We start from the raw sequence: 25,116 nt of genomic DNA on the forward strand, positions 1-25,116 counted from the left end.
AGATGAAAAAGCAATTTTCCACCCGGCTATCTACCCATGAAAATTAAACTTTCCGAACAGGAGAGATGAAAACAATGAGGGCTATCGCGTATGAATTCGCCGCTAGACGCGCTAGTGTAGCGAGAGGTCTCCGAAATGTAAAGTAGGCCAAATTCGCGTAAGATTAAGATCCTACCTAGACACAGCAACGGTAGGTGCTACACGTTGAAAACCATCTTTTTTTTTATTCGACTGGATGGCAAACGAGCATCATCTCCTGATGGTAAGAGATCACTACCGCCCATAAACATCTGCAACACCAGGGGCATTGCAGATGCGTTGCCAACCTAGAGGCCTAAGATGGGATACCTCAAGTGCCAGTAATTGCACCGGCTGTCTTACTCTCCACGCCGAAACACAACATTGCAAGCACTGTTGCTTCACGGCAGGATTAGCGAGCAAGATGGTGGTAGCAATCCTTGCACAAGGTCCTACCACCTGCAATATATCTTATATCTTAGGCACAATTCAAGATTGTACCCAGTTTATTTTTTAATACGTCTTCTTTCATGCTCCCAGACACCTCCTAAACTAGGCCGAATTTGCGTAACATCCTACCTAGACACAGCAGCGGTTCGCCTTTGAGCGAGGCGCGTTGAAGACAGAGTGCGCGCAAGCGGCAAGAGTGAGGGCGTAATGCGCGCGCCAGCACCGGCGTGTGCGTGCTTTCTATGGGCGCGTCTGACACTTCCAGCTCTGAGAGTTCTGCGCTCTGGAATCAAGAAAACGAGAGTGTCAAGGTGACAACGTCTTCGTCGGTTCAGCCTAAACCGCACAAGTTGTTTTAAAATCAATCCAGAAAAAATCTGCAGATCGTTGGTCAAGTTTAACAAAAGTTGTGGTCAACAATACGGCATTTGATTTATGTTTCATTAATTTAATAAATCAAAGCTTGTCAGTGCGTGTTACCAACAGAAAATTATTTTTTAAGCTACACTTAAAACAGAGTTATAAGGGATTGAAATTAGAAATAAAATTGAGACAAAGACATACTTGTATTGCACACATAAGTAGCGCCATACTTAATGCATAGAGAAGCGTTTTAAAAAGAGACAGAAACAAAGAGTAAAAAAAACAGTATAAATAAAATTTTCAACCGAATTTCTTTTTTCGCTATACATTGACTGTCTAGTCTAATTCGTATTTACGTTTTAAAATAATTAGATTAGTTTTTTATTGTCTCGGTAGATGGAGCTGTACCCATCTGAAACACGGAGAAAGAAAGAAGGAGAGGTAGAGAGCTAGTTAGAGAGAGAGAAAGAGAGAGAATTGTAGTAGGAGCAAAATTGTTCAATATGGGATGTTTAAACACAGTACCGACTTTCATTGACCTGTACGAATTTGCCCATTGACTGCATATCCATATTTTCATAACAATATAAAGGATACGGCAAAGTCAGGAGTTGTCAAATGCTGTATTGGTCGACAGTGAGTGAGTGCACTTAGTTACGTACCATTCACTAAAGGCAAAAATTGCAACAGCTTTCAAAGGATCTCCTTGTCAGAGTAGTCAATACAATTTATCATCTTGGATATTTTGTATTTATACAACATATTTACCTTCTTGATCATTCTAGAAGCCGCCTGCCACCCTCGGATGCCGAAGTGGCGCGGCCCCGAGATTGATACCACGCTCGCACTCTCGTAGTACTCAATCATATCGAACAGAGCCTCCTGTAAAAACATATTATTGTTTTTGAATTGTGAAAGTATATAAGAGAAGAGAAAGGAAAAGAGACGATTCTGGTAGAAAATAGATACACACATACACAGAAACTCTCAGAGGATAGCATGGAATATACCGCGCTGTTATTATTTATTTATTTATTTTTCACTGTTACTTGGGCATTTAGAAAGAAAAAATATTTATTCGTGACATTAGACGAATTGCAACAAAAAAATATATAGGACAACTTGTCATGAAATGGTCCTAACTCAGCATAATTCAGATTTTACGGCCGGCGCTGGTTTTCCATTATTTCATTCATTTGACTCTAGTTTCCTACATACCCCCTATATAAGGTACCAAACTCGCATACCACGTCTTCATTACTTTTCGTCTAACGTTCACGGAAATTTGTTTTATTCTGCAGAATCACATGTTAATCAGAAATCATCATCATCATCATGATCCCAGCCTATGTCCCACTGCTGGGCAAAGGCCTCCTCTCAGAATGAGAGGGCTTGAGCTGTAGTTCCCACATGGGCAACTCGCGGATTGCTAACTTCACACACAACATTGAATTGCTTCGCAGGCTTGCGCAATCAGAAATATATGTAACGAAACATAGTTATGCGTGAAATTAGTTATGTTTGGTAGTGCAGGTGCAGTGCAGCCAGCAGCCACTTACCGCCCCCTCGTCGTCGATGTCGACGCACTCCAGCTCGATGCGGCGGAACTGTGCGCGGTGCAGCACGGCCTCCAGCGCGTCGCACGGCGCCGAGCCGAGCAGCGAGCACGACGCGAGCGTCAGCCGGCCCGCGCGACCCGCGCCGCCTAGCACGCCTTCGGGCAACTCCTGGCACGCATTACATTGATCGTTGATATGACACTATCCATTACTAATAATATAAATGTGAAAGTAACTCTGTCTGTCTGTATGTTACCTTTTCACGCTTCAACCGCTGAACTTATTTAGACGAAATTTCGTATGGAGATAGTTGGAATCACGAGAAAGGACATAGGCTACTTTTTATCCTGGAAAAAATGCCCGTGGGATAGCAATAAGCGAATTCTACACAGACGAAGTTGCGGGCAACAGCTAGTTTTATTATATATAGCCTGTATAGTGTCCCAAAGTCCTCTTGTCTTCCATTATACAATCGCTAAGTTTTAATATATGGTAGGGAGCTCATGGACACCCATAATCCGCTTTATCCACCCGCTGGAGTCTAACAGGGCTAACAATTTTCGCTCTCTTAGACTCCAAGTGCTCTCTTAGACTTCTGGCCGCAGGGTGTGATCTTCCGTCGCTTTAGGAAACCAAAGATAAGATCCCTAATAACTTTTTGTTTTTATTATAAACAATTATTTTTCTACGCCTTTTTGTGCTTTTGTATGTGTAACTAAATTTTACAGCGCATTAGTTTTTTACTGTAATGCTGTAATTTTTGTTGATAAATACTTGAATTGCGGATGCGTTGCCGGCCGTTTGAGAAAAAAGTAGGTCCTTTTTTTTTTGAAGATCTTTTAACGGCAGTACGTGGCATTGTGGTAGAACTTTCATTTAAATGCACAACATACATGAAGAAATTCATTCTCCCCAGATAAAAATCTTTTGATTCAGTAGTAATAGTCAAGAGATATTTTTTATGAGAGTAGTTCATAGATTTAGACCTCCGCAAAGTAACGCCTGATTCAATCGAATATCCGGAACAGCTTATCACAGTATTGAGCTTTACGATCAAGATAGCCTAGCTTTAATTTTTGTAAATATACATTCCACATACATGGTCGGTCAGGTCGGTAACGCTTCAGTCTCACCCGTATCTGCTGCAGCACGGAGTCGATGGGCGGTGTGTTGTGCCGCCGGCAAGACTCCAAGTAGTCCGCTGCCAGCTGCGCCCGCGTCGTCGGAGGGACTGGAATAGAGAAAATATAGGTTATTCATCGCAGAAACAAAATATGTAAGAATACTAAATATTTAGATAGACACGAGAGTAAGTAGGAACGTTAACCCTACCTAAGGCCTTCAGAACGCACGGGGGTCAAAATTATTTCGATGGCTTATTTTTGTCACCGAAAAAAAGTGGATGTAGTAGAGTTTTTAGTTTTACTAAAGTTTTTAGAGTGGTAGAATTTTTTGCATGGGACATGGTGGCATTTTTAATTCGGAAATCGAAGTACGTATCGCAACCTCCCTCTTACTCACGTATAAAATAATATTAGCGTAAGCGGGACGGCAAGGTACGAAGTTCGAATTTTGCACTTTGTGGTATAGGGCCTGGTTACCGCCGGCGGTGAACCGGCTGGCAGGGATGTCAAACTCGAGTTTGGAGTAACAATTATACTATACTCTTAATCGAATCCTAAACCCTCGGTTAGTTTAGAACACAAACCGCGCCGCAAACATCAGTTAATGTTATTAAAAAGTTAGCGAACATTAATTTTAATCATGATCATGAAACTACGCGGACAAGCAGCCTATCTCCAAATAAATGTAATTAGCCACACAGTAACTTGACGATTTTATGTTGTATTCTGTACTAGCCTTAAGAGAAGTCTCTTCGTTCCATTCTCCATACAAACGTAGTCTCGGTCTCATTTGAAAACTAGGCAACAGAAATAGATGAAATTTTCTAAGTTTGTTTGTTTATTGTACAAAAACGAAAAACAAAAAGGTTACATAAATAAAAGTAAAGTGTTAAGTACAAAAGCGGGCTTATCCCTGCAGGGATCTCCGCCAGTCTACCTTTGAGTGGTAGAGGAGCAATCAAAAAACAAGGATCGACAAATAGAGCAAAACATTTGAATAAATATAAATGCATATGTAAACCTCAAATACCTAACTATATACAATAAATATATAACACATATATAAAACATTAATATATCTATAACTAAATATAAAATAAAATAATAATAAAATAAGATAAGTATGGACTAGACGTAATTACCTATGCCGGTGGTTTTTCAGATTTTCATATAAATGTGTAATATCAGAGTTACAGGAGCTCAAAAGTCGACAAAAAAAAGTTTGCACCAGAATTAAAGCCTTTAAACAAAAATCGACAAAACCACAAGCATAGAAAATATAATAAATATCTCATTGATGTTTCAGGTGACCAGAGGGCTGGCAGCTATTTTGGGCAAAGGATTAGCCTTGCAATACGACGCGGGAATGCTGCCAGCCTTCTGGGCGCAATGAACAGCGACGGTGACCTACGAGGGATTTTTATTTATAGGTTAGGCTAGCTTATATATTTTTGTACATAGTCATATTTTTAAATGTTTAATGTATTGTGTTTTATTACTTATTGTTATAAATAAAAACATATACTTAATGTCTTGATGTGCTATACTTTTCGTATAATATGAGGACAACGCAATCCAAAATTCAACCGCCCAAATCTTGAAAAGCCTACAGCTATCTCCACATAAATTACGGACGTCGTTGCGGAAGGCATGGGGGAGCATGGGGGGGACAGCTGCGAGCGCTTATGTCACGAGCGATAAAGACAGCAATATCCAGGGCCGGCAGGGAAACTTCTCTTAACTCGTGAATTTGGCCGCGTAGAAGAATGAAAAATGGTAAACTAAGCTATTAGTAGGTAAAAGCTGTTTAAAATTGGTAAGCTCTCAATTACGTAGGAATTTCAGAAAATATTTTCTTACTGCACCTATATGATCATCAAGATTTGTGTGTTATCTCCATTAGGCAATGCGTTGTCTGTCAGTAGTCACACTACTCATAAAAAGGCACAGAATGTCAAATAATCATTTATTAAAAGATAAAGATATGTTTACCTATAAACGCGTCGAAAATAAAGCGTATGAAAGGCCCTGATTGTAGTCTCTGCCGCCACGCTGATGAGACGTCAAAAAAGAGGACATAGAGTATATACACACGCGCGTGCGTACGTGCGTGCGTGCGTGCGTGCGTGCGTGCGTGAACGTGTAATAATAAATGCGAAAGTAACCCTGTCTCTCTGTCTGTCTGTGTGTTACTTCTTTGCGCGTAAACCGCTAAATCGATTTCAACGAAATCTGGCATGGAGTAAGACTGAGACACTGGGAAGGACATAGGATAGTTTGATCCCGGAAATTGCGTAGTTCCTGCGGAATAGCGACTGAATGCTCCTCTCATCCACTCAATGGTTGACTGGTAGAGATCCCTTAAAGGGATGTTCGCCTTTGTACATATATTTCATTGTTTGTCATCTGCGTTTGTTTACTTATTTTGTAAAAGAGAAAGAGTTTACATACATACATACATACAAGCATTCTTCGTAGACGGAGTCTCGGCAAAAGTTAGTTAGATATATAATAAAAACTGTCACGGTCACAAACATAAATAACATAGCATAGAAGCGGGAATGCAGCCGATCGTATCAAATGTCTCCTTGACCACACGTATAAGCTAGACATTACGACGCCGCAGTCCGAAAGCCAACCGTGAATACGCGCGCTTCGTCAAATATTATGTATGCAGTAAACTCTACCATTGTTAGATGCCAAAATATTAAATTTTGTATAGTTTATTGTGTAAGATCTAGACAAAGACAAAGTCAAATTGGTGAACAAAGATTCTATCAATTTCTCCGATGTTACTTACTTAAGTAGGATATGTGATGTTAAGAGCGATTATTTCTGCTGAGCTAGCTGGCAACGTTGCATTTTTGTTAGTTTTTCGCGATTATTCCATAAAAATTGAATGAAAATTAAAAATGTGGTCTGATAGAATTGTTCTCAATATGTAAGTTAATGTGTCTACTCCAATAATAATTCGTGATAGACTTTTATTTTCTTTAAAAACCGTTTGTTATATTGTTTGTTTTTAAAGAATATAAAAGTCTATCACGAATAATTATTGGAGTAGACACATTAACGTATATATTAAGAAGAGTTCTCTCAGCCACATTTTTAATTTTCATTACATTTTTATGGAATAATCGAGAAATAACTAACGAAAATGCAACGTTGCCAGCTCAGCAGGTATAAACGCTCTTAAACAACAAATTATTTATGTGCTGATGGTTCAGTTTTGCATAAACACACAGGAGACTAAGTAAATCCATACACATTACAGTAGCAGTAAACAGTTTTTTTCACACTTACGTAACGTACTATGAACTTTTTTTTATATCGTTTTGCAATCGCTGGCTTAGAATTGTATTCCACACCTTTCAGAAATGTGACCTTCCCAAAACGAAAACTTTTCAAAATCATATGAAAAGTCCTAATCAAAACCTATTTTTATCAGAGTCATTCAACACAGAATTTTTAAGAAAAGCCGAATTATGCCAAAATAACGTGTAAAATTGTGGATTTTGCGAAAAAAACGAAAATTTACTAAATAACACTGGCGATAAAATGATAGGACACCCTAGTTTGCACAGAAAAGGGATATGTATATAGGACCTCCAACCCCGCTTGGGGACCTAATACAATCATTAATTTAAATACCGAAGAAAACTTTTGACATGATCGGGTTTAGTTCGGAATTAGACGCCTGCATGCCCTGAGTAGTATTTTATTAATCCAGAACTCCACAAACTCACGCCCGTAAATTGGCCGATATAAGCACCAGACATAAACTGGATTCGAAGGCAGCGATCTAAATAGTAAGCTGTCTATACAATGACATAACGCTTTCACGGGCGCCGCTCGGTCTATGTCTACACCCCGTTGCACTGCGGGGTGATCTCACGCTGACCCAGTCACGAGAATATCTTTTGTTGTAGCTCGTGTGGATGCATTACGGTAAATGGGTCTAGAACAGTTTTCAACCTTTTGGTTTAAACGGCACAAAATACCGGTAAAAAATAGCCAAGTGCGAGTCGGACTGCCGCGTAGAGGGTTACTTGCAGTATACCCATAATATGCAGCGGCGGCCATACCCATTGCGAGGCCCCGGGCGGCAGGTCTTTGCGAGGCCCTTTGTCCTTCGTGAAAAGTATGTGATATAAATATTTTTTTTTATTTGTTGGGTTGTTGCGCGAGGCCCCTGCAAGAGCGAGGCCGCCGCTGATAATATGTATAACATAACACTAATAACTTAGGGTCTCGTTGACACTTTTAGGTACGAATCGCACACGCCAAGCGTCAGATGTTTTCGTACTGTTTTCTCATTAAAATAGCTATTTAATTAATGATTTCAATGCAGCATAGGTGCACTTCGAAGCAATCGCGGCACACCGGTTGAAAACATCTGGTCTAGAATATAACCTTTACCTATGGCTCCCTAGCAAACCTAGCCGAGCGACTGAACAGATCTCTCGCACGAAAGGTCCTTATGGTCGGATTCTTCGCAGCTCTTTCTTTGGCATTTCCTTCGAAGAAACTTGCGGTTTTTTTCACACAAGTTTCACAAGAGGTGAAGGAAGAACTGTGTTAATTATTTCGCCTTTATTCATTTCGCAGTAGCACCTTCAGGTCTTGCAAAGGAACAAAGGTAAAAAACCGGCCAAGAGCGTGTCGGACACGCCCGAAATAGGGATCCATAGCCATTACGAAAAGATGAAGATTTTTTTTTTAAGGATTTCGCATTTTGTACGGAATATTCCAAGTTTAGGTATATTTTATACCTTAGGCTGCTATTTACTCTTAAACTACTAATAATTCTCAAGAAAACTTAACCGTTATAGTTTTCCTTGTAAGTTTGATATACTTACTACCATCATGAATTTTTTCAAAATTTTGCTACCCACCGGTTTAGATTTTAGAGGGGGAGGACGCTCGATTTTAATGAAATTTTCCACTATAAAGTTTAATATTTTCAAAACAAATTACTGAATCGAAAAATCGTTTTAGCAACCTCTGATGATTTTAAAAGACCTATCCAACGATACCCCACACTACAAGGTTGGATGAGAAAAAAAAAACACCCCCACTTTAAGTCTATGGGAGGGTACTCTAAAAAAAATTGTTTTAGAATTATTTATTGTACCATTTTGTCGGCATAGTTAACATATATATTCGTGCAAAATGACAGCTTTCTAGCATTGATAGTCCCTGAGAAAAGCCGCGGACGGACAAACAGACAGACAGACAGACATGGCGAAACTATAAGGGTTCCGTTTTTGCCATTTTGGCTACGGAACCCAAAAATGCGGTTCTTCCTTCATCTTTTGTGAAGGAACCAGGGCGAAAAAAAACGCAATAGTTCCTTTTATAGAAGAGCCAAGGGAACTATTGCGAATAATCCGTACGGTCGAAGAAACTGCACCACGCAAATGCCAATTATTATTATTGCCATGCAATTGCTGAACTCCTCAACGGTTAATGGCATCGACTTGAAATCGGGCAAGAAAATGCAGTTTGGGTGACAATGCAAGTACTGACAACAAAAAGTACAGTCAGTAAAAAAACTTGTAATAAAAATGTTTAATATTTTAACAAAAACTTATTTTTCTTAAATATACTCGTCACTCATGCAGTACAGTGTAGCCAGAATGGCCCTGAAGAGATTTACTACGCCAGTGGGTGATGTCACTAATCCTCTTACTGCAGAAATAGACGCGGGGTGCGAACAGCTAATTGTCACGTATTCAGAAAAGGAATACGTATTTATAGCTGTTGCTGACAACTCTTTGAACTATACCTACTAAACAATTACTTTGCTCACCCTCGACCTTACGATAGCTATGCCTATGCAATGTGTGTTCGTGCCACCCCCCACACTGTAAGAACACAGAAGCACCACACTACACTGACGCGTTTCGAACTCAACCAGAGTTCAGCTTCAGAGCAGCACAACCGTTCACCACGGTATCAACAATTAGATTAACAGACCAAACAAACATTTTTATTTGTCAATACAAATCCCCAAGTACATTCAGCAGCAGAAGTAGATGAGCAGTTGTGATGTTCAAAACTTTAACTCTCTCTTATTAGAGCAGTAGTCGTGTGTAAATCATTGCGAGCACCGTAAACGCTCATCCACTTCCGCTGCCAACTGTACCTACTTTATTTTACTCAGACTAGCCACAAATATTTTTTCATCACACTTGCTCGTAAACAGTGTCGTAACTTGCAGGCTACCTTGGTTGCAACCCCTTAAATTAAACCCTCGACCTTACTGTGCTTGTCATGAAACCCGTGGTCGGTAAATGAGTCATTGCCCGTACTAATTTTCATGTCATGAAGCCCAAGGTCGGTAAATAAGTTTGAGCTGGCTCTGCCAAAAGCACAATCAGCGGTATCGGCAATTTTTGAAAAAATATTAGTTTTTCTTTTACAAATATGTATATTTGTTTACTCGCAAATGTGATGAAAAGAAAGAAAGAAAATACAAACATTATATATGTCGCACGGGCGGTACTAGAATTACAAACATCGACTCATTAAAGCCCTCAGTCTTCGACTTCGGGCTTCTAATAGACTCTCGTTCGTAATTCCTTATTTACCGCACAATATTATTATTATTTAGGACAGCTCTTGGTAACAATTCTTTATCGGTCGGTATAGGTAGATTCATTCACGATGACGCGTGCCGTGGTTCTTATTACAATGTCATTAATGGCTAATTTTGACCAAATCACGCGTCTTCGTGGATGGCACTAGGTAGGTAGTGTCTTCGTTACTTGAATGAATGAATGATAATAGGGCATATTAGGCTAAGCTTTGCGCAAACCGTAAAGAAACCGGCATGACAACGTCAGTTCTCTTTGTATTCTGTCGCCATGACGGATCATGACCAAAGAGTATTATTAATACCTATTGAAATCATGACATATTTATGAGTAACAAAATAAATGATATTTACATCGATAGTAGCGATAGAGCTATATTTCCAGAAATTTAATCGATATGATATTACGGCATCCTACGGACATAAGATACTCAAAAAACATAAACCATAAACATATAGTATGTGCTAGTGCTGCACTCTGGCGGTATAAGATTGCAGTAATATTCCCTCTTTAATAAATTTTCCAGCTTCGAGGGATAACTACGATTACGCAATAATTTCTCACACAAGTGCAATTTCAAGACTAACGGTTAATCATCAATCTAAGAACTAAAGTTAACTAAACACTTATGCAAGTCAACTTAATATGGATCCATCACGCGGTCCACGTGCTGTTTCCTTTTCGCAGTTGGTAGGGGTAGCTACATTTACATTTTATTTCAATTTGTTGTTTTACCATAAGCATTTTGCGCACTTATCAAAAATAACTTGATAAGGGAAGCAGAGGCTCCCTGCGACAAGGTTCCACCGAGTAGAAGTCAAAGTATAGCCTCTACCTCCTATCAGAACAAAGGCATGTTTTAATTGACATGGTATGTTGTGTATTTCTAAGAAACGTAGGAAACTGGCATTTGATCTTAACTATTGCGAATTTTCCTCTTACTGTTAGAAGTCACGCGAGCCCATCATTCTTGATCATTCATGTACGTTGATGATGTCATCGCCATGTAGGTAGGGAGAAAGAAGAGAGCTTGGTTAGAATAGTTCCTTAATCAAAAAAAATCCTTTAATATTTTCATTTTTAATACAAGTTTTTGCTGATTTGTTGACTGTACTTGCATTGCGATCCAACTCACATAATGCATTCCAAAGATCAAGTCGATCCGACCACTAGAAACATATTTTTAATACAAGTTTTTTTTAGCTGACTGTTCTTTTTGTTGACTGTACTTATATTGTCACCCAAGCTACATTTTTATACCAAATTTCACGTCGATGCCATTAGCCGTTGAAGAGTTCCGTCCTGTGGAGACGATCCTGGCCGGACTACCAGGATGTCACTACCAGATTATTGCATTGTCACGTAATTTACATAAGTACATAGTACCCCTACATTAGAAATCAGGTCTCACGAACTTTTATAGAACCCGCATATAGTTATTAAGTTAACTTAAATTAATTTTTAGAGTAGGTACCCTTCTTGTGTAATATGTATTATATACTCGTACCTGCCTAATTGTTGGCAATAAACGCATTTTCTTTCTTTCTTTCTTTCAAGTATACTAAATTTCTAGTCAATCCAACTACTGGAATTAGTCGAATATTGGGGTTAGTCGAAAGTAACTTGCAAGATTTGATTACAGACAGACAGACAGACAACGGGACAGGTGAAACTAAATAAAAGCTCATAAAAATCTAACCCATAGCATGTTCATCTGTTCTGTGACAATTTGCTCTAAAAGTACTGAACCTATCGAATCGAGATTGTAACCTAAACACTATCATGTAACGTAAATAAATAATCCAGCCAGCAATTGCCCAGCAGTTGGGCACTAAATAAGTTATATAAAATGTAGGTACTTTGTGTGACAGCAAGTACATAGTCTTTAAATTATAATCAGTAAGCAACAAGAAAGCGTTGGTCAGGCATCAAACGAGCCGCCATGTTGAGTATAATCACTAGATGCGATGATGTAATGCGATGTGATAAGCTGACAGTCGAAAAAAAAGCTAGGCCGGTCGTAGAGAGATTGCAGAGCGAAGCTATGACAATCGCTGCGATGTGCATAGAGGGTGGCACATTTAGAACGGTCATGCATTAAACTATGATTCCATCTATTTCATTCTGATCAAAATGTCCCACCCTGTATGGTGTCTGACCGAACATTCGGTTTCGGTTAAGTTTGCCGAAATTGCACAGAGATCTAAAAAAAAAATGCAAGTTTAAATAAATTTGACTGTACTTTTTGCTTACTGTACTTGCATTGTCATCCAATCTACATATTAGGTATAATGTATATCAAATTACAAGTCAATCCGACCACTGGAAGTGAGTCAAACAGAACTTACAAGATTTCACCCAACAACAACAGGACAGGACGAGTTACATAAAAGCTTAGCAAGTAGCACATCTTTCAGTGGACGTCCAGCGCTGTAGCTATAACCACACACGCGCCTCAGCCAGTGTCAAGGCCACGGTTCTACGCCCACTGTTTACAAATATACTACGTTTATTAGGGTGGGGGGATGGGGGAACACATCAAAGCCGGAATTTAAGCGTAAGAATTAGATGAGGGGTCATTCAATTCAAGTAGTATAGAAGCCCCAAACGAGGGTGGGGGATCTTTGCTTATTTTTGATGAGGCGTGATGTTTGTGTCTGTGTGTGTGACTAAATAAATTAATACGCAATTTACGAAATAACACTTTAGGTTACGTTTCTACCAGAGATGTGCGAGGATGTGTTGCGAAGAATGTGTTTGTCATGAACCAAGAGAAATGCTTCATTTACCTATTCTCTCGCTCAGCGGTTGTTTAATAACCGTCCACTGCTCGACATAGGCCTCCCTCATAGATCTCCAGTTGCTTATTCCTTTTTACCAGTTGAAACTTGAGTTCTCTTTGATTTCGTTACGTAATTGATTGTAGTAACAATCGAATCGACAACCCCTTGATTGTAAGGCAATATCGAACCTCTAGGCTGCCGTATTCACGTCAAATCGATCTTCTTTAATATTTGATTGACGATACCTCGAGTTCCGAAGACGATGATAAATAATTTCCCGGTAGATGATTCATAAAAAACATAGTCGCAGCCTAAGTGTTGACCAATGTCATAATTGTTAGCGGTAATTCGTCAACTTTGCATTGGGCATACGAGTATGACCATGTTATTGTTTTAAGAGTGACATCACACCTGTTTACTTTAAGCATAGGATCATGAAAACTACCTATCCCTACCGCCCCTAAGAGCTATATCAGTCCACTGCTAGACGTAGGACTCCCACAATGAGCTCAATTGCACCCTGCCCTCGGCTCGACGCTTCTTCTACCAGCAGCCTTTCACAGATCGTCACTCCACCTGGCCGGAGGGCGTCCTACGCTAAGTTTGTCGAGACGCGGTCTCCACTCAAGAACTTGTTTACTCCACCGATTGTCGGTTCTTCGGCAGATATGGCCAGCCCACTGCCGCTTCAACTTGCTAATTCTCTAAGCTATGTTGATGACTTCATTTATGTGCCGGATAGTCTCGTTCCGGATTCTATTCTTCAGAGAAACTTCGAGAATAGCTCGTTCCATAGTTCACTGAGTCAGTCTTCACCTGCGACCTTCACCAACTCTTTAGTCCACTTTGCGAAGGGGCTAACCCACGCCGCGTCTTCCAGTAAACGACTGCTTCTCAAGAACGTATTGGTAGGTACTAACAGCCATCAGATCTTCGGGCAATGCGGATGACCGGATAGCTTAGTAGTCAGAGAACCTGACTACGAAGCTTGAAGTCCCGAGTTCGATGCCCGGACGGGCAGATATTTGTATGCAAAATACGAGTATTTGCTTTCGAGTCTTAGGTATTGTCACTATCTATTTAAATATGTTTACTCGTATTACCCATGCAATCCCGTGCATTGGGTCGATTCCAGATAGTCAATTGGTAGTTTGCACAGCAGCGCGTCACCAGCACTAGCGCTGCCTACCTTACCGCCTACTCAATGCTACACCATATAGTCCCATAGCATAAGCTTGGCTTGCTTTGGGACTAGGTCAATTAGCGTCAAGTGTCCCGTGATACTTATTTGTTTAATGCGCCCAGCTTGCCTCGTAACTTTGGGAATCCTTTGGGCTACGTCGCATACTTTGGTTCTCTCTGTCTACCAGATGACTCTATCTCCTATTTTTCATCAGAGAAAAAAACACGCAAAAATAATGTTGAAATAGTAGTCACCCCAGAGGCCAATCCCCGCTGGCTCGAAGCCAGACTTGACAAATTTCTCACATATTAAAATTACAATAAATCTGTGGGAAATGGTGTCCTGTCTTCGGGCTACAAATTGTTTCAGAGTATGGAAGTTACATAGATTCAAGCTTTTTACTACTTAGGTATTACATACTTTTTTTCATTGACTGTACTCGTATTGTCAATTGTCATCCAACCTACAAATCTAGTAAATAATATTTTTTCATCTCTCCTGTTCGGAAAGTTTAATTTTTCATGAGTAGATTAGCCGGGTGGAAAATTGCGTTTTCGATAGCACGGAGTCGAAGATAATTGAGTTACGTCAATGACACTTTTTTCACGTTTCGGCATGGCCATCTAGATGCACATCGTGACCAAGGAGCTTATATACAACACTGGACCGTTGAATCTCAACATCCGTTTGAAACAAGAAATTTGATCTTTATTACGTCACGAACTCTTCTCTTTCTTTAGTTAGGTTAAGAAAGAGATGGAAATCATTCGTGAAATGTGAAAGAAAGAGATAGAATATATAAATAAGTATATAATGGTCAAACTACTTCGTTCAGCGTTCAACCTCCAATTTGTATATAAGTTCCTTGGTTGTGACCAACTCGTTTTTTTTTTATAGTCGGCCGTGGAAACTTGGCAAGTGGCAAGTCGAAAAAGGAACCGTGGAGTTTGGATATAAATAAATTCAATTTATTATTATTCTCATTTTTTTCTGTAGTATTTTACTTTCCTCACAGTCGAAATGAAAAGTAGTGTCTAACTCGGGTGAAATTACCCATTTTCCCTCGAACTATTGGCGTCAAATAAGTCTAAATTTAACTTGCAAGATTGTATTACAGGCAAAAACCATCGAGACACTTCTCCGAATCTATTGTCAAGAGTCAAGTAAGGCGGTTTCTAAGGCGTATTATAAAACGAATGAAATGATTATAGGTAATCATGGACATGAATGTTTGCAAATAATTCCGATTCGCATTGTCGATCCTTTACTATATGAGTAGCAAATCTACTGTGTTAAATACTTTAGTGTGATGTAAGTTATTAAATAAAACTTGTGAATATAAAGAGGGTAATGTAGCCGAGAGTATCAAGAGTTCCTTAAAGCAAATCGATCTACATTTCGTAGTAAAACGTCGAAAAAAAAAACATTTTACTCAGTCTAGTGAACTTAGCCTAGAACTTGAAATTTTCATTGTTCCATCATTTTGGCTGCCTTCCAAATCACGTGAGGTCGCCTCAAAAATATAAAATTGTGACTCATATTATGGTTCACGTGAAGCGCGGGTTCGTGTGGAGTAGACATTAGTTATAATATAGAGCCATAGTTTTTGGAGCTCATTTACAAAACATATGTAAAACTTTCCTGCCATTTCGAGTGCCGTGTCGGATCTCTATAAAACTAGTCATCAATTTAGACCAGTGGAGGGTAAACTTTCTTCATCGAGGACCAGAAAGTTGCAGATGTTTAAGTTAAACACATTTAACATGCATTATGCTATGCACAACCGGCCGCAATGCATGAACTACGCAGCTGGTGTAGCTAGCGCCTTTACCTGTACATCCATTATACTATTTTATACTACAGGACGATCAAAATAATTATATAACCACGGGCATGTCACTCACTCACTTTTTGTCTGTCCCTATAACTGAATGCTCCTCTCATCCACTCAAAGGTGACTGATAGAGATCCTTAAAGGGATAAGTTCACCTTTGTAAATATATGTATGTATGTATGTATGTATGTATGTATTGTATTTATGTATGTGGGTATGTATGTCCATTTCTTTGGTCCTCGCTGCAGCCTAAACGGCTGGACGGATTGTAACATATGAGGTATCATTGGATTCGTCATAACTGTCGGAGTGACATAGGCTATATAATATTTCAATATGGCGTCTGTGAAAAAAAATATGGCGGAGGAATGAAAAAAAATATTTTTTATTGTAACAATATGGGTATCAAATGAAAGCTAATAATTAGCCCATTCTAAATATATATGGGTTATAATACTTTTAATCTACCGTTTTCACATAAATATCAAAAAAGTGTAAATAAAACATAAAATAAAATAAATCAAAAAACCCGACTGCTAAAACTAAAAGGAAGAAAATAAGTCCAGTGGTCTAGAACTCTGTCAAGAAGCTCATTTAAGGTAAGGTTCAACAGTCGGGACCATTAGAGGTACCAAGATTTTTATATTCCTTTTTTATCGTGCCCAGTTTAAAATCACGACTGTAACAGGCACCAATTAAATATTTTAGCGAGGTTGCATAATATTTGATAATTTAATACTGGCCGGTTTACTGTCACTATTATTTTCTTCTAAAAACGTCAAAGCGTAACTGACAGATACAAATCATGAATGTAGAGTTAGAATTGAAGTAGGATTACTGACTCAGCAAAACACACCAATATCTTCTAAAATAATAAATATATTAAAAAATAAATTCAATCAACTTACTTAATGAAAAATACTTTTGGGGTGTCCGAGGTTTTCAGTTATGTAATTAACACCTTGTATAAAAAGTTAGCAACCTTTTATTAGCACTTTTAATAGTACACAGAAATCGGCGGCTGAGACGCTTCATTTCATTTAGGTATCATCGACGGTAATACATCGCCACTCTCACACTATCTAGAGATTCAAATCCACGAGATCTCATCACTCTATCCAATTATTATAAATCATGATAACGAACCGCCCAAAAGTTGTGACGGACACGGTAGACAAGAGGGCGGACACTGATTCGTGTCGCATGACTAATCTGCTATTTGTGTTACCATCATTAGAGGTAATTATGTGCTGGCTCTTTAAATAGCTCCGCAATACCCGGAGTACTCAGGTACAGTAGTAAACAGTTGAGTAGTTACGTCGGTAAAAACTAAAATATTACATTTAGTCCGACAATTACATTATCCGTATCAGTTTTTTTTTCTTCGTCAATTAAACAAAAACTGGCAAGAGTTCCTTACCATTATCTATACAACATTAGACATTAGCAAAAAAATGGCAAAAAAATAAGTTTGTTGTATAAAAGCCCCTTAAATATATATATATAATATATTTATTATTTATTAAGTGGTTATACAACTTAAAGATTCTGTGAATATTTCAAGCGTCTGCCTGCTGCCGCTATTAATATCTAGCTTGTAGCTAGTGAAAGCAAAAAACGGCCAAAACAATCACGTTTGTAGTATGGGAGCCCCCCTTAAATATTTATTTTATTCTATTTTTAGTATTTGCTGTTATAGCGGCCACAGTAATACATAATCTGTGAAAATTTAAAGTCTCTAACTATTACAACTCAGGAGATAGAGCCCTGCGACCGAAGGACGGACAGCGGAGTTCCGTTGGCACCCTTTGGGTACGGAACCCTAAAAAATTACAAAGATGAAGTGCGTCAAAGTTCGGGAATGGAGGCCCGTGACGTGACGTTACGCCGCGCCGTATCTAATTAAAAAGTGTCGCTTGGCGGGCCGTCTCACGGACTAAGTAACTGTTTATAATGTTCATTATATTTTATTATTGACGAAAGAAAAAATACGTGACCAATATTTTCTGATAATATAACTGACGGACTACATAATTAGAATTTACAGTACACTAGGCCATTATTTTGTGCGAGAGTACAAGGAATAAGGAGGGCGAGAGTCCTACATGCATTGCACATCGCTCTAGCAGGCTAATATTAGGTAAATTATAATTATACTGATGTGCCAACGGAAACTTTCCAAAAATACGAATTTTTCCCATAAGAAATTTTGGGAACATCTCACAATTTTGTATGGGGATTGAAACTTTCCGTTTCTTAAAATTACACTATATTTTTGTGAAAATTCCGGAAATTTCTAGAACTTACATGTGGTAAAGCCTTACTTTAACCACTTTGCTGGCTGCAGTACAAATGGGCCGGCTTCGACCGGGTTAGTAAAGCTTTACAGTTACCGGCTGGCTTAGTAATTTTGGCTTGTTTCGTACGGACTGGCAGATCCGGAGGCCCAAACTCCCTCCTCCTCCCTTGCCCCTTGAGCCCCCCTTTTGGTCCGGCAACGCACCCGCAGTCCTAATAATGCTGTAGGTGTCCATGGGCGGCGGTGATAAAAAAAAAACTTTTTGGACTTTTTGGAAACTTTCCGCAAATTGCACATCTGTAACCTTAGACTGCCACCTGAATGGAGTGAATGGCCTAGTAACGTAGTTGGTTCTAGATTCGGTTAGTTTTCGTCGGCATTCATTAGCAATGCCCTTGGCAATGCCGAAACTAGTGCGTGGGAGGTCAAGCAGCGCTCAATAACCTCTTGTTTTTATAGTACAACGTATTTAGACATATATTTCGACCAGATGCTTTTTCAGTCCCAATAGTTACAAGATTCTTACCCCATCAAATAGAAAAAATAAGTTTTTGGTACAATTTTTTGCTGACTGTACATTTTGATGACTTTTGTCAAATTTCAACTTGATGCCATTAACCGTTGAAGAGTTAAGTCCTGTGAAGACGAGTTTACGTACATACATACATTGTCACGCAATTTACACAATTATACCAAATTTCAAGTCAATCCAACTACTGGAAATTGGTCGAATTTAACTTGCAAAATTTGATAGACAGACAGACAACGGGACAGGTGAAACTAAATACAAGCATGTAAGATTAGTAATCGTTATAGGTACTCCCTTTTTTCAAGTGCACTGCTTTAGAAGGATAACTTTCTCGGAACACCTTCTCATTAACCTAACCTAACAAACAAAAAGTTGGAAAACCCCCGACTTTGTCACTTCAAAGTTCAATATCTCAAAAACGGCTAACCCGATTTTGATGAAGCATGTCTAAGAACCATCGCTAGAAAACTTGATTTCAAATAAAAAAACCACATTCAAATCGGTTCATGGGTCCACCCGTTTAAGCGTTATGGTGCCACAGACAGACACACAAAAACTTATAGCGGTCAAACTTATAACACCCTCTTTTAGCGTCGGGGGTTAAAAAGTGCAATTTTTCAGATAGATCACATTCTCATAAGATATTTATAATATTTTCTGAGAAGGCGTTTTTAAAATTGGACGTAGTTCTGCAAACAGGAACCAACCCACACCTCCACTCAAAGTTGAGATAAGTATGCAACAAGTTACCGAAATGCACCTTCTATCAACTCGATATTGGGGGGAGGTGGGGTTGGTTCCTGGTGTTGGATTATGAATTATCGCTAGGTATAGTCACCAGCACCAATATTTCACATACATAATGCGTGCGTGCTTACCAGATATTTAGATATCCAAATGTCTGGTAAGACTATTTCTAGGGCCGATAAGACGTGCCAGATATTATTGCACGCTCCGCTGTTATCTATTCTGTGGCTGTGGCAGATAATTGAACACCTTCAGATGCAGGTAATTGTACACCTTCTCAAAAAGTGCATTTTCTCAAATAGAAAAGAAAGATAATAAAGATGGAAATGCGTTGATGAATGCGTTGAGTGACAGGTGGGATTCGCCGTTGCTGAGGAGGATAGCCCTTAAAAATATATTATTATATTGGATTTAATTTGATTTGATTTTATTTTATTTTTTGTTATTTGTATGACATCCTACTAACCTTCGACAGTAATTAATTTTAATGTTTATTAACAAAATGGATATACAGTCTGAATAAATAAATATTATTATTATTAAATAGTGCGTAAGTAGACCCAATTGAGCAATCGTACCTTTTGGGAAAGTATGCGTTTGGGCAAGTGTAGGTACTTTTTGAAATAGTGCACCTTTCAAGAAAGTACTCCAATTCGGTAAGTGTACCTTTTGGGAATGTAGAATTTCTGACTTATCAAAACATACGAATATTTTTTGAATTAATTAGGGCATTTGTGTATTGCATGATTTTTTTGAATTAATTAAGGCATTTGTATATGAGGTTATCTAAATCTTACAGTTCAATAATTAGCTAACCTTGCATTAATTTCGGGGACCTGGAAAAACAGCTTTAACAATACTTTTGAAATTTGCTAGGTTTTCAGGTGTAAACAACCGATCTACTTGGTCTTATTATATCTAAAAAAGCGGGTGTGTTTTAGCTTCGTTCAGAGCTTAGTCGCCCAGGTACTTATGTAAACGGTATGCTGTCACGTCAAACTCGGATGATAATTTATTGCTATCATTAAACAAAACTTGCCGCAATTCAGATTAATTAAACGCCGCTGGTGATCTCATGTCCTGTGCTTGCGTTGCCAAGGGTAGATAGATAGCTGGTATTGTTATGATATTAGTTTTATTATAGCTACAATACAACTAATAATAAAAAAAAGAAAATGAAGGAATGTGGAGATCATAAAGTACCGAAGGGGAAATATGATAGGACAGTTGATACGACACGACAATAAAATTTCTTCCTTAACCTGCTGGAAGGAAAAATTTATTTTTTCCTTCTGGAAGACAAGATAGAGAAAGACCATGATTGACCTAAGTCAAACAGCTGGCCAAAGACCGTGCGGAGTGGCGATTACTCCACCGACAAGAGCATAGCTCTTAAATTTAAAAAGAGAAGAGAGACAACTTGTAATAAGCCTAAGGTAAGGAGAATGTAAAACGAACTAATGCTGCGTCTCAGACAGAGATATGCGAGGATGTGTTGCGAGACATGTGTTTTTCACGAACCAATAGATACGCTTCATTTACCTAAGACTTAGTTCGTATTAAGTAATGGAGACATCGGCTTGCTAATGTCGACTCCATGGCTCGCTAACGTCTTATCGTGCGATGAAAACTCCGGTGCCTAGTAATGGGTATTTCGAGATTAGTTCCAAACAACCCGGTAGGATACAAACAGATTCCTCGCTCCTCGCACATCTCTGGTGGAAACGCAACCTTACGAAACGGAGCGACGGATAGACGTGATTTTTGGCATAGAGATAGTTTATGGGCCAGAGAATACTTTTTATCCCGGAAAAATGCACAGTTCCCGAAGCGAGCGCGCGATAACCGAATTCCACGCAGGACCAAGCCGCGGGCAAAAGCTAGTATAGAATAACTGCTATTCTAGCTCTGAATGTTATACTTATTATTTGTCCGAGGAATCTCTTATTTGCTTGGCTAACTTTTGAATGAAGCATTAATTATTTATTTATTACGTTAATAAGCCTGAGTGAGCCTGCGAGGCTCAAGGTCGGACCAGTTCCGCCGCCGCGCAGTCTGAGGTGCGCGGGCGCTTAACAAAAGCAGGGATCGACAACAGACCAAACAATTCAACTACGTAGAACTAGAGCTCAAAACCTGAGGAATGTATGTAGTAGGTAGTTTACAGCAGTATTTATTTTGCGAGACCATAGTATAAGACATTACCGCTAAGTAGGCATTATTTATAATTGATCAATGACACGTTGTAAGCGTACAACAATCAGCAATAGATAAATCGTTCACGATTTTCGCTCGCTGATCATAATTATTATGTAAGCTATTAAAATATCTTGAATAAAAAAAATAAAAAAGGCACAACTGCAAACTTGTGATGTGATGTGATGTGATGTGCCGTCGTGCTATTTCGTTTTGTAATAAATTAGGAAATTATGATTTTAAGGGTCTCCGCTAAATCGCGCGGGTACACGGAGCGGGCGCCTGAGCCGAACCATGCCTTCTTAAAAGGTTTTCTTTCTATCGGCTTTTGCCGATTCCGCGTCGACAGACGTGGGGAGACCCTGATGGAGCAGCGCTGCGTGAGGCAGGTCTTTGCTCAATTGAAACCTATTGAAACAGCACGCCGCGCGAGTTAGCGAAGGCGCTAAGGCGGCAGAACAAATTATCGTGATGCTCTCTGTCTCTCTCTCTCTGCTTGTAATGCGACACAACGCAAGCCGTCACAACACACTGCATCAGATAAATATGAACGCAACCATATAAAATGTATGAAACCGATACCGTTCTGATGCGTCACGACACAACACGACAGATAAATGTGAAACGGGCTATAAGGTATCATTCCTAAGACCAGAGAAAGCAAAACTCATTGCAGTTGGCAGAACTGCACGCAAACTGCACGCTGACTGCGATTGAAATGTATGCCAATAAAAATAGACGAAAGGGAGCCAGGTTGGCGGCCACTGCCTCCGCTCTACGATTTAATTGACCGCAAACCAATTACAGCGTGTAACTATGCAGATACCAACATAATCACTACTTGTCCTTACTACTTTAAATGCGTGAGGAGAGTATCTGTTGTGTTGTGTGTAAGTGTTGCTAAAATTATTAAATGATATTATACCGGATAACTCACGTCTTAAACCGAGTTTAGCTCGACATGTTTCGGGCTATTTCGTAGCCCACGTGTTGCGGCAGCCGCCGAGTCGCGTGCTCCTGAGAGGAAGGGCTACGAAATAGCCCGAAACATGTCGAGCTAAACTCGGTTTAAGACGTGAGTTATCCGGTATAATATCATTCAATATGAGTGAGTCTCACGGTAGTTTCATGTTCAAAATCTTGCTAAAATTGCTAAAAGTGACTCCGAAGCGGTAACGTTTCGTGTGCTCAGCCTACCCCATTTGGGAATACAGGCGTGATGTTTGTGTGTATGTGTGTATCTGTTGTCTGTCTGTTACGTCTTTATGGTTAAAACGGAATAAACTTAAATTAAATTTGGTATGGAAACAGTTTGACACCTAGGGAAACACCAGTGGCGAAACGTCCATAGAATCCTATTCTCATCGGCTTGCCCGATATTAAAAAAATAGGACAACAAGTCAAAGTCACTCAAAGGGCTATGGAGAGGTCTATGCTCGGGGTTTCTCTGCGGAATAGATCAGAAATGATGATATCCGCAATAAAACTAAGGTTACCGACATAGTCCGAAGAATTGCGAAACTAAAGTGGCAGTGGGCGGGGCACATTGCTCGCAGGACTGATGGCCGATGGGTCAGAAGGTTCTCGAATGGCGTCCGCGGACCGGGAGACGAGCTGTCGGTAGGCCCCCAACAGGATGGAGCGATGGGATCGCGGTGGATGCGGCAAGCACAAGACCGGTCTGAGTGAAGAGCCTTGGGGGAGGTACGTCCAGCAGTGGACGTCTTTCGACTGACATGATGATGATGATGAGGACTACCAGGAATACATGATTTATGAAAGATATACGCGATCTTTGCTTCGGCTTTACCACGAAAATATCTGACACTACGCCACTGACACAGTCGCGGGCTACAATTAGTAGGTTTTTAATATAGTTTTAGCCTGCGACTCCATCCTCGAAAAATTTGAGTATCGATTTATGTGCGACTACATTTGAAACTTACATAGAGTTCAGATTAAAGATGTGTGTGGAGTTCCCAAACCGGACTGGGCGCGCGTGGGACTACCTACTAAGGGAGACCTGTGCCCAACAGTGGGACGTATATAAGACGGAGATTAATGAAGGATGAATAAGCGCCCCGTGCCTCCCTTCTTCAGTAAGCTGTAAAAGCTGAGCGAGGATAGGTAAATGAAGCGTTTCTATTGGTTCATGAAAAACGTTTTCATCGCAACGCATACTCGCACATCTCTGGTGGAAACGCAGCCTTATTACACTAATAATCGTTCAAACAATATGTTACTAACCAATCTTGCAGATAGAGATAAAGATAAAGTTGGCACGTGAGAGCAACGAGTACTCGATAAGGCCGGAAGGCTGGTTAATAAAAACATAAAATATATAAATATCATGCATGGGACACTTGACACCAATTGACCTAGTCCCAAACTAAGCAAAGCTTATACTATGGATACTAGGAAACGGATAAACATACTTATTTATATATAGGTAGAGTCATTCACGATGACGCGTGCCGTGGTTCTTATTACAATGTCATTAATGGCCAATTTTGACAAAATCACGCGTCTTCGTGGATGGCACTACGTATAGATCAGTGTTTTTCATACTTTATCAGGACGCGACCCCCTCCCCTGAATCAGAAACATTTTGGCGACCCCCTGCTGACCTTCACTTCCAGTTATTTGTATTAACCTGTCCTCTCCCAGAGGCACAAATTTGTGCCCAAATTCCTTTGATCCTGTTATCCTGGGAGATGACAGATTAATCTTACATTAATAATATAAACATTGAATGATCATACTCTATAACGATGCGACTGCGACCCCCTTAATAAGGTGACCCACAGATAAATACATATTAAACATCCAAGACCCGAGAACAAACATTCGTATTATTCGTATTTAAATATCTGCCCCGGCCGGTGATCGAACCCGGGACCTGAAGCTCGTAGTCAGGTTCTCTAACCACTTGGCCATCCGGTCGACAATAATAAAAACCTTAATAGTTTAAAAAACTATAAGCACGCTTAGTTAATTACCAGAAACGGGACTTAACACGCTAAACACACAAAAAAATAAGTTGGTTTAGCAAGGAACACTTGTTACGATTAATTCATGCGGTACATCTATCAGACTCCAAACTATAATACTAGCGCCGAAAATACAAACTGAGACATGGATGCACAGAAAAACCAGAAAAAGAGACCAGCGCTGGGAATCGAAACCAGGTCCTCAGCAATCCGTTCCGTGCTGCGTGCTATAACCCTACACCACCGCTGGACAGGAATCTAGACACGAATTTACATATCTCAGGTTGCTTATTTCTACTACGCTACTTATGCAGCAGCACTAGCGACATCTATGTTCCGCTCTCATCGAGAGACGTCACACTCAGTCGGCATGTCTCAATTTGTATTTTCGATATGGTTTCACGGGATACCCGCAAAAGTAACAAATTTGGAGTTGAAATAA

General features: G+C 39.6%; 1 protein-coding gene across 1 annotated transcript in view; it reads right to left on the reverse strand.

Annotated features, from left to right (window-relative positions):
• LOC141444565 (uncharacterized) overlaps positions 1–25,116 on the reverse strand; it is a 105,793-nt gene that overhangs the window by 16,931 nt on the left and 63,746 nt on the right. Inside the window, exons 2-5 of the mRNA XM_074110126.1 lie at positions 3,524–3,621; positions 2,391–2,558; positions 1,600–1,713; positions 598–751 (exon numbers count right to left, since the gene is read on the reverse strand). Of these exons, the coding sequence (XP_073966227.1) occupies positions 598–751; positions 1,600–1,713; positions 2,391–2,558; positions 3,524–3,621 (534 nt within the window). The remainder of the gene's footprint in view (positions 1–597; positions 752–1,599; positions 1,714–2,390; positions 2,559–3,523; positions 3,622–25,116) is intronic.

The sequence above is a fragment of the Choristoneura fumiferana genome, chromosome 30 (assembly GCF_025370935.1).
Source record: "Choristoneura fumiferana chromosome 30, NRCan_CFum_1, whole genome shotgun sequence".
Taxonomy (NCBI): Eukaryota; Metazoa; Arthropoda; class Insecta; order Lepidoptera; family Tortricidae; genus Choristoneura; species Choristoneura fumiferana.